The 11,340-nt window shown below is 39.3% G+C and overlaps 1 protein-coding gene across 1 annotated transcript in view; it reads right to left on the reverse strand.

Annotated features, from left to right (window-relative positions):
- The window catches only part of RGS8 (regulator of G protein signaling 8), a 30,043-nt gene extending 22,209 nt beyond the window's left edge, over nt 1-7,834 (reverse strand). Inside the window, exons 1-2 of the mRNA XM_070939270.1 lie at nt 7,625-7,834; nt 7,359-7,414 (exon numbers count right to left, since the gene is read on the reverse strand). Coding sequence (XP_070795371.1) covers nt 7,359-7,414; nt 7,625-7,834 — 266 coding nt within the window. The remainder of the gene's footprint in view (nt 1-7,358; nt 7,415-7,624) is intronic.
- Between the last annotated feature and the right edge of the window lie 3,506 nt (nt 7,835-11,340).

Below are 11,340 nucleotides of genomic sequence, written 5' to 3' on the forward strand. Positions count from 1 at the left end.
CTCAAAGGATCTTTTTCTGTTAATTTCATTCTGAAACAGCCTACAAGAGCTTTGTATCACTGCACAGTTAAATATAAAATGACATTTCTCCATGCCATATGGGAAGCTTCTGCAGAAAGCTTTGGCACTGTCTCTGAGATAATTTCACTGTGCCCACATCTCCCTTCTGTTATAAGCATTCTTGGCTAGTTTCTATTTATTGAATATTTTAATGTAATTTTAGAGCAAATCTAAATGTTGCTGAATAAACTAATTATCTGGCTGGAGCCATACAGCCCGCTCCATAGCATTTAGTTCCGTCAAAACAATAGAAATAGCTTTAGCATACCTGTATTTCATCAAATCAGATTTTAGTAGCTAGCAGCCAAATAAATGTACAGAACAGTCACATTCCTTTGTTTAACTATGATAACTGTTTTTTCTCCATCATGAAAGCTTATTGTTAGGGTTGTTATGCATTTTGAAAATGATTTAGCTGGCCTTCCATCCAATAGTATTCACTCAACAATTAATTTACATTTAAATACATTTGCACATTGTCAGGTGATCAATCTTTTTGTAATACTGAAAAATTTATAAGATGATTTAAAAATTGGAAGGGGGGAAGCTATGACATCAATTTCATATCACCAAAATGGCTTCATAAAGCAGGAACAAGTGAATGTTTAATTCAAAGCAGCATCAGTTAAAATCCATTTTCATCCTTGAAAAGTGTAGCTTTAGTCTACCCAGGTATTAGCTTTTAAGAATTCATCCCTCTGCATTGTCTGCAGATGGATGACAAGTCTGTTCTTTTCTTGCTGGCAAAAAGTATCCTTCAAACTAATACAAGCATTGGCATAATTGCACACCAAGTCACAAATAACAGAATAAGAAGAACCATCCCGAGCACATTATATTGTATTTACCAGCCAAAAAGATGGATAAGTTCTAATTCAGTTGTCATCACAGTATGATCTGTTCATTTAACAAAAAAAGCAGATGTGTCAATTAATTAATTATATACATATCCTGCCTTTTCTTTAATAAGCTCATGAGCCCCCAATTTCTGCTTAAAGAACTCTATGAGGTAAGCTAATCAGAGTGAGTGAATTCGGGTTTTGAACCCCAGTTTCCTTAGTCCTACTTTAGCATAGTGATGACCCAAGCAGGACATACCCTTTATACAAAGAACTGCTTAATATCCTAGTCTAAAGAGGTCACCAAAGGACAAGGTTACACTAAAGCCGGCAAGTCAGTAAAACAAATGCTGGGTGACTCTTATGGAAAAGTACCTAGTAGAGATTTATTCAAATCCTTGGGTTGCCCTTAATTTGATGCTTTCAATATACAGTTTTCCACCCACCACTTTTGTAGGTAAAATACTGGGAAAAGCTCAGAATCACTTATTTAAAACAAATGACATGCAATACTGCAATGCTGGTTAAATTCCTTTGGGGTCAGAGCTGAAGGAACCGAAGGAGGCAATGATAATATGCAAAGAGCTGAGCAAAAATGTAGGAAGCCTCATCTTGGATGGTTATAATATCCAAGACAGAGAAACAGAAGATCAAAATGTGTGAAGTGGAAAAGGGAAAGAACAGTTGGGGGACAGAGAGAGTATTCTCATTAATTTACTACTTCATTCCAAAAGCAAATGATAGTTGAGCTGGCCCTACTTGTGAAGTTCTGTTATGTAATGAAATGCCACATCACAGAGATGTCCAAGCTCAAGTTTGTCTTCTTGATGTACTAATATTCCATTATATTTACAGAAACAATTCTCCCACCTGCAGTCTAAAGTGTACTGTTCTTCTGTTTTCCCAGCCTATGAGAACTTTACCCTTTTTCTTGTCTCTCTGTGGATAGTCCAGAGTTGAATGTAGGGGGTGGGAGAATAAAAAAACATGATCTTTGGAAGTTGACCTTTGGAGCATCATGTTAAATTTCACAAATGTGGAACTTGTGTGAATGAGTGAAAATTGGGTAATTATGCTTGAGAAAGATAAAAATAGTCTAAATCGGTGTATTTCTTAACTATTACAGTTCTGTCAACAGCAGTTTTACTTTATTGTGTTCATATGATTCCCTTCTAAGGATGGCCTTTATATATATATATTCCAGAATTCGAAATCTCAGGGCAGAAAGATTACTGTGGGTTTTGATTATTTAAAACAATGATCATCATCCAGTGATAAAACGTTCCACAAGTAGAATTCAGTAATATGGCAGGACACAATTCAATTATTAAAATTTGAATTAAGTCTTTAAAATTATTGTGAACATAAAAAACAAACAAACCTCCAGATTAGGTGTTCTTTTTGGAGCAGTGAGTACGTGATCTGAAACCGGGGAAGCTCGTGATGTCTCCCTGGTCACGGTAAGATCATGCCCTAATTTCCATGGAATTTTCTAGTGACATTATTCACTGCAGAGAGGCTGGATCCATTAGATGGTCTGCTTCCAGTGTCCGGTGGACCCAGATAACTTTCAGAAAGAATTAGGGCTATCCCTGTTGGTCTGCTGTGTGGTCTATCCAAGCCTTGGTTGCTACTTGGAGTAAGAGTGCAACTGATGCATTGGATTGTAACACATCCATGCAACCTTCCCCTCTTGAGGAGCCACTCATGTCACTTCCCATGATTCACAAAGGAGTAGAGGGAGACAAAATGAGAAATGTCTAGACCACCATTAGCACTTAACAAAAGAAGAACTCAACCAAACATGAGTCAAAGCTATTATTAAGCCCTAAGATAAGAGTGCAAAGTCTCAAAACAACTTAATTCTTACTGTGTCCATAGATTGCTGCCCTGTAGCCCTCTTTTGGGTGACAGAAGCCCTCTTGGGTAAAGGGGGCTTGGGGATTCTTGCAGGGGCATACAAAGGAGTTTGCTCAGCATTTATTGGACAAGTTGTTTGGATTTGCTTATAGTTGGATGCCAATCTTGTTGCAGGTCCAGAGGACATGCCTGGGAAGGAGTCTTGCCCAATTACCGGTACCTGGGAGCAGTTTGAACCTGTTGGATATGAGAAAGTAACAAGGCCCTTAGGACTGTGAGTTCATTCACCTCCTCTTTAGATCTATGCCCTTCCTGGCCTGCTAAAGTGACCCAGGGACAGGAGTGAAATACAGCAGGTTCTGACAGGTTCTGGAGAACCGGTAGTGGAAATTTTGAGGAGTTTAGAGAACCGGAAAATACCACCTCTACCCCAGAGTGGGGTAGGAATGGAGATTTTGCAATATCCTTCCCCCAGGAGTGGGGAGGGAATGGGGATTTTATAGTATCCTTCCCCTGCCACAGCCACCAAGCCACGCCCACAGAACAGTAGTAAAAAAAATTTGGATTTCACCACTGGTAGCCATAGAAAGTTAATGAATAAGTAACAAATTTTTGTAAGCATGTTGGGACTTTTTTTAAAAACGGGGCTTTTTTTTTTATCTTGCTGAAACCCAAAGTCTTTCAGCAGTTGCTGTAATTTAAAATACAAAATACTAACAATTATTGATTTAAAATAAGTAACAAAATTGCAAAGGAAGCTAACAATTCTTAACTTGGTAAATACAGTTTTCCATTGGAAGTAAGCACAGAATTTCATTGTAGTTGTTCACAGGATTGCTCCCACAGAAGGTGCTATTTTTGCTATTCTTCTGTCAGTAAGTTTAAGCTACAGGAAGATAGGTTACAAGAGAGCAAAGCTATTGAACAGAAGAGGAAATCTCAATAATCCCAGATCTTCGCACTTTCCGACGTGCCCTGAAGTCCTTTCTGTTTCAACAAGCAGGGCTAGCATAAACATCTAAATTCTATGCCAAGGTCTTAGCAGATACACTAAGTTGACTCAATTTATTATTTACTGTTTATAAAAAAAAAATTATTATATGTATATGAAATCTTATTCTGTTCACCGCCCTGAGTCCTTCAGGAGAAGGGCGGTATAGAAATTCAATTAATAATAATAATAATAATAATAAATAAATAATAATAATAATAATAATAATAATAATAATAATAATAATAATAATAATAATAATAATAATAATAATTAAGGGTCAGACTGATTTAAGGAGGGCAAGCTACCGTTTCTTTACATCAAGACTGGGGTTCTTCTAAAGATGCTAAGGAAAAGTTGGCACTGAAACTGACCTGTCAGAGAAAGAATGGGAGGAGCGGGACTGGATGTGGTGTTAAAGTATTTCTACCTCTTAAATTATTTCAAATATTCATAGGCAGATTTTTCAAGCAAGGAATAAAACTGAGCATGTATAGAAACAACAAGGCAATATATTGGGTGTGAATGTTGACAAAGACATTTGTCAAAAGGCATTAAGAGTAAAGAAAATGCAATTGCTGAAAGAATAACCTGGAAGTAAACTGATGAAAGTCATAGTAGTAGCTAATGGCAGAGGGTGCAATTATGTGTTATCTTTGCAAATTCAGATTTCCAACCATGTGCTGGCAAAAGAAGGAAAGATAGAGGCCTCAGAGACTTCCATTATTCTCTCTCTTGCAAATATCCTCATAGTTTGTAAGAACATTTGTCTCCAGCTGATCCTGAAGTAGAAATACCCTCCCTGGAAGAGAAGGAGGTGCTTCAATGGGGCATTTGCAGAGCTAAACAGACAGGTGGGGAAAGCTTAATCCTACCCACACCTGCTTATTTTCTCCCAGTCTCTCCGCAAGGACTTTTTCTAGTGCAATCGAGTCTATTTCAGGTTTCTCAGTGCTGTTGAGAAGGATAGCACATCGTGGGTGATCTGGTGCATGAATATCAATTGCTCACATTCTCTGCAATGGAAAGGATAGCTAAAGAATTTCACATATCCAGTCTGGAAGAGGCTGGGCTACATACTGACTTGGTTTGGTCCCGAAAGACTTCCTCCATGTCCAGCAGTGGGTTTCCAATATTCTTACCACCGGTTTGCCCCACGCGCGCGACTTCCACGCATGCACTTTGCTCATGCGAGCACCTTCTGCGCATGCGCCCGGCTTCAAAAATGTGGCTAAATACCAGCTGAACACCACCTCTGTCCATGTTTCTCTTTAGTTCTCATCCAGCAGGTCCACCCTAAAGACATTTAGTGGCCTGAGGCAAGGGAGATGGTTCCTCCTTCCTGTTCTATGTACAAAATGCAACCAGTTTGACAATTGAATCCTTTTTCAACATTGGCATCTTCCACTATGTCTGGGAAAAAAAATAAAAACTTAGGGTAGACTGCAAAGCACACCCAGTTCTGTGTTCCAACACTGCCGTGTCAATCTGTGCCTCTCAGGCAACATTTACCACTTCAGATGGCCATCTCATTCTGCCCAATATAAAGCTGGCCCTCTGACACAAGAGGCCTCCTGGTAACAACCTGGTCTTTCTCAAGAGGTTATATAGGTAAGTCAAGTGGGGTGGAATCATCAACCAGATATATATGCAGATCCTTTTACATTGTATAATGTTGAATATTGCTTGCCATCAAATCATATCTATCCAAAATGTAAATGCAGTCCCAAGAGCAGAACTCTTGCTTTTCTTTGTATGTGCTCAGAAATAATGTCTTGGTTTGTTTTTTTTAAAAAAAAAAAACCAAATCAAGAATTGAGCTAATGTTGCAGACAGGAATGACAGACTGAGATTCTGAAAAAAAAAAGGGGGGGAAGAACATTGCAGACATTTTTTAAAGGTGAATAAATAGTATCTTTCAGCTGCAGTCGCTTATCTGTAGCTGAGGGCCAGTAATAAAGAAGGCAGATACAGAGACAAATTAAGATAAAAGAAATCCCTGGCTTAAATCTCACCTTGGGTTCAAAACCACCAGCAACTTTAGACAAGCTGTGCTTCCTGTAAAAGCAATGTGGGAAATCTATTGCTGGCCTATCTTTGAGGGTTAGCTTGTTGAGAATTATTGGTGGAGCACATATGAAGTACTTCAAAATGGCACAGAGTTATTACTGGTGAGCTGTTGTAAATGGAACAATATATTGTCTTGTTAGTTGTATCCAATTTATAATGGATGCGGTTACTCTGTATTTTTAGCATCTTTTTACTAGAAAGATCCCACAATCTGCCTCTTGCTGCTCCAAGAGGAAAACAAAGGAGGTTAAAAAAACAAAAAAACATGGACAGCAGAGAAGTAAAGAGATGGGTTTTCAAGGCATTCAAAAAAAAAAAAATCTACAGTGGGTTCCCAGTGGTTAATTCCAACATCCATTAAAAATCTGATTAAATTAAAATACACCCATGCACACACACAGAAGCTCATTCCATTTAACCTAATGGGGCAGAGCATTACTGGCCAGCAAAAGGATTTCTTTAAATCCCCATCCCAACTCCCTGGCTCAGCTTTAGCTGAAATCAATCCCTGCAGTTTTGGAAGTCCCTTTGAAAGCTTTCATGAACACAAACCCAGCTCCACACCTTAACCATTTGGAGCATCTAATGCTGCTTCCTGGATTCCACTGTCGGCGAGAAAAACTGGCTTGACTCCTCTCCCTCCATTTGTGCCCCAATGCCTGACCAAGAATTTGACCTTCCCTGTCACGCTGGTTTTGGATTTGGGGGGTGGCTGGGAAGAGAGACAACCTTGGTCTTCTCTCTGCAGTATCAGCTTGCAAACATTTCAAACTTTTGCTGAGGTGTCATTTGATCTCATTTCACTAAGTGGGGAGGGGTTGGAGGGGGGAACTCTTCTGATGCTTCATACCATCCATATTAATTTCCATTCATCTTTTTATCTGCTAAACCATGCCTTATTCGCTAGGGTTCAGGTGAACAATCTCCAGATTTTGTATTATTTCCTCCTTTTTTTTTTCTTTCTCTCTCCAGCTCCTCCTGGATTCTAGAAGGATTTTGATCTTTTTTCTGATTTCTCAGGTACTGCAGGAATATGCTAAAACCTGGATGAAATCTCTTTCTGCTCCATATAGCTCATTCTGTCACCATTCATAAAACAACAAGAAGGACAATGGAAGAGGGCACTTCAACTTTGCTTGGGCCCCACCCCTCTGACCTGTCCTTCCCTCAAGAGAAGCACCAGCTTTCCTCATGGTAGTAAACAGAATAGGTGCAGGGAGAAACCTTTCCAGTGAATCCCAGGTACAGATTTTGAGGTCAGAGGAATGAAAAGGAGAGTGAGAGCTGCCGGTATTTTCCCATTGACCGAGACCAAGTTGTTTAACATTTAGTCACCCACCATATTAAATTCAGAAGGAATTGCTCTGTACAGAAAGAAGCATGAAGAATAAAATGATGTAACGAACATTCCTGCAGAGGGGGGAAAAATAAAGATAGGAGAACCTATCAAAGGCTGATACATAGGGACAGCAAACAATTCAATAAGGATCAGCATCTCAGACAGACAAATAAACAGATGAAGAGGAAAAGATACTCACTGCCTTTGACCTGCCCTGCTCCGGAGATCTTTGCCAAGCGTGTGATCAGACAGGCTCTAAGGAAGAGAATAGAGCAATCTCTTAAGCAGGGGCAAAAGCCACAGAGAGAGACAGACACACCTCCCAGTTTCCCCCCCTCCCAGTATTCCCCCTGAGCAATAGCTCAGCTGAAAGCTCTGATCATCCCGTCTGCATATCACATCCACGAAACCCTAAAGCAATCTAACTGAGCAGGCTTGAGGTCCGGCACTGCAGAGCCAGCTCACATGTTTCCTGGGTGGGATTCGAGAAGTGTCCACCTGATCAGAGCTTTTGGAAGCATCTTCTTTCATCTTGCTCTTTTTTCCTCCACCTGATGGCAAATCTCTTTTGATTCTGCTTAAATGAAGGCTTGGCTCGGAATATTCAATAAATGCCTGACAAACATTTGCAGACTGAAGCGGATTCAGGCTGAAGTTCTCTTCTCCCATAAGCATTCCATGCAATCGTTATCCCAGTCATTAGAATAAAGCATCTTCTTGCCGTGTTTAATGTAAGTCCTTGGTGGATTTAGGGTAAGATGGGAGATCCATGGAGATTCTAGGCTGGAGCCAAGACGAGAAGAATAACATCACTGAGCTTACTTAAACAGCAGCAATGCCAGGAAAGTCAAATTGCATCTATTAAATCACAATGAAGATCTCTCATTGGGTGCAGCTATGTGATAAATGCATAGCCAGTTCTTTATAAAAGGTAAACTAAAGAGAAATGTGTGAATTCTTCCCCACTTCAGCTTGGTGTTATCTCACATTTCCTCATGCTTCCTCTCACCTGAATACCATCATCAATCCAGATCTTCTGCCAACTTAGGTGCACCTATTTCTCTTCTTTTAAAAAAAATATATATGAGGAGACTGGAAAGAATTTTGATGATGACTCTTTGCAGTAAAAGAATTTCCCAAGGTTTAGCCTTTTTACAAGACTTTTCAGTTGGCTACACTCACCCTACCTACAGTTTGCTGGGTTATTCATTATTTATTTCTGCAATTTATAGTAACTCGGTTCTGAGCAGGCTGTGAACACTTAAAATAATGCAAAAGGTAAAGGGGCTAAAAAGAAAGAAAAACCCTCAAAACTAATGACAATCCAAGCTTGATGAGTCATTTGTTGTACTTAGGTCAAACATTTTATTGGATGATAAAAGGATGTCTTTGCACTCAAGGACTAGCTCTATTTAAGAGTAAATCAACACTCTGATGTACTGCCTGCCAGATTCTATTAACTTCTATACCAACATCCTGTGATAAAGCCAGTCAGGTCTAGTGGTGAAGGCACCAAACTAGAAGCTAGGGGACTGTAGGTTCAAGTCCTGCCTTAGGCAAGAAAGCCGACTGAGTAACTTAGGGCCAGGCACTCTCTCTCTCTCAGCCCAATTCATGTCACAAGGTGGTTGTGAGGAAAATAGGAGGAAGACATATTGCATACGTTCACTGCCTTAATTCATTTATTAAAATAATAAAGGTGGAATATAATAAATAAAAATAAATAAATAATGCCCATGACATGCTCTTCATTTCTAAATCTGCCATTAGTTGTATATCTTCATCTTAGTTAGAACTACAGTATAATTGAAGCTTTCTCCTGAAGTCCAGGATTGAACAAGCAAGAGCAGAAGGCCAAGATTTGAATGGAAAACATTTTGGTCCTTGAAGAGAAATGATTCAAGATCACTGACTCAAAAGTCCTACAGGTAGTACCATAAGCTTCAGGTCCTAGTTAATATTTTTCAAGTCAAGACTGAATAGCAGTCTCACCCCTCCATTCTGCTGACCAATTGGCAGTGCTGATTCCCTTCTGACCTGCACTGTTTGCCCAAAGCAAACATTGAGATGTAGCTACTCAGGGTTAAACTTGACTCAAAAATCAGTCTTTTCCTTAGAGTCATAATACAAGCCTTGAAGCCACAAACGATGTTGTTTTAGGTACTTAAGTTCTGAATCAAACCAGATTTTTGCATGCTTGGTTGCTTGGTAACATGTGAATTCACTAACAATCTGGATTTTTTTGTTGTGAATATTATTTATTTGTTTGTTTGTTTTGTTTTGTTTAAAAACATTTAAGGAACAAAATAAATGAGTACATAAAAGAGAGAAGAAAGTGAAAAATGGCATAGTGGATAGAAAATAAAATAGCAGTAAACAAAGAGAAAATTTACAATTGTCATAAAATTCCTTAATTAAACAATTGAATTATTGATTCAGTTATATAATTTAATATATAAAACTAGACTATGACAACAACGGTCAATAATAATCAGTGTGGTTATTGATACGATGGATATCGTATCCAGGGGTGAAATGTAAAATTTGTTACTACCAGTTCTGTGGGCATGGCTTGTTGGCGGGGTGGGGGGGGGCGGTAATGTGACTGGGTGGGTGTGGCCAACTTTTTTTTTTTTAACTTTTCAAAGCATTTTTTCTAATGCTTTGAAAAGCCTCTGCTGATCAGACAACTCAGCTGGAATCGTCAGAGACTTTTCAAAGCATTTTTGTTACCACCTCTTCAGTTGAAGAGGTTGCAGAAAAAAATGCTTTAAAAAGCCTCTCTGACGATCAGGCAACTCAGCTGGGATCGTCAGAGACTTTTCAAAGCATTTTTTTAACCACCTCTTCGGCCAAGAGATTGCAGAAAAAATGCTTTGAAAAGCCTCCGACGATCCCAGCTGAGCCGCGTGATCATCAGAGGCTTTTTTTTTTTTACTTTTAAAAGCATTTTTTCATCGGAAGAGGTTGTAGAAAAAATGTTTTGAAAAGTTTTTTTTAAAAAAGCCTCTGATGATCGTGCGGCTCAGCTGGGCATGGGGCGGGGAGGGCACAGGGATTTTTGCTACCGGTTCTCCGAACCACCCGCCATCATCGCTACCGGATCGATCCGGTCCGAACCAGGAGCATTTCACCCCTGATCATATCAGACAATATGATTCCAGTTTAGCAGAGAGTTAATATTTTCTACCTGTTTAAATGATGAGATTGTATACGTAGAATAGACTGATAACGCTTTTGTAAGAGTCCCCAGGAATAATCCAAATTCTGCTTGGCCTTTCTTTCTGGTGTGATTTGAAAGGCTCAATCAGGGGTCCCCGACCCCAGGCTGCAGAGCAGTGCCTGTCTGCGGCCCACCAGGAATCAGGCCACGCAAGCAAGTGAAGCCTCATCTGCACACACACGGGATCTGGGCAGCACATGAAACCATTCTCCACAGAACCGGTCTCTGACGCCTAAAAAGTTGAAGGCTGCTGGGCTAGATACAAACATACAAGCCATCACAACTAACATATTGTCATGCCCATGCAGTTAGCTATAAAGTTAGCTATAAAGGAGACCAGGAAGTTGGAACAAGGTTCTTGAAGCATTGTGTTTTACCATTATCATGATCACATCAGGCAGGCAAATCACAAAAAATACTTCCAGGAATTATTCAAAGTGTTCTACCTGGCTGGCACTGCCTTTCCCCCCCCCCCCCCCAGAAAAAATACAACACAGATAAATTAAGAAACAAATCAACTCAGGTGAGAGTTTAATCTACAACTTTGTTGTAGGAGTAGTAATAATAATAGCTTTATTTAGTATATGTTTGTATGAAATGTGACATAAAAAAGGCAAACTTATATGCAGACTTATATAGTATTGAGTTATTTGTTCCTTTGTGTCTAAATCACCTTTCGATAAAAAGCCAGCAGTGTGTGAAGGTAATATAGACAGAATAAAGCACAATGATATTGATATCGATTGGTCCCTGCTAGCCTTCTGCTGGCCTTCTACAAAGTGTTGAAAATCTGATTGTTTGCCCAGGCAAGGGATTTGTGAAGTTAGTGAAGCCTGGCTGGGTTGATATTATATTATATTGCTTTTACTCTTGGCTACCTTTTTTTTTTAACTGTATATTCCGAACTGCATGTTTGAATGGTTTTATATTATGGTTTTTATTTAAAATTTGACTTCCA

Source organism: Pituophis catenifer, unplaced genomic scaffold, assembly GCF_029215685.1.
Source record: "Pituophis catenifer annectens isolate HBS135680 unplaced genomic scaffold, rPitCat1.0.hap2 SCAF_3, whole genome shotgun sequence".
Classification (NCBI taxonomy): Eukaryota; Metazoa; Chordata; class Lepidosauria; order Squamata; family Colubridae; genus Pituophis; species Pituophis catenifer.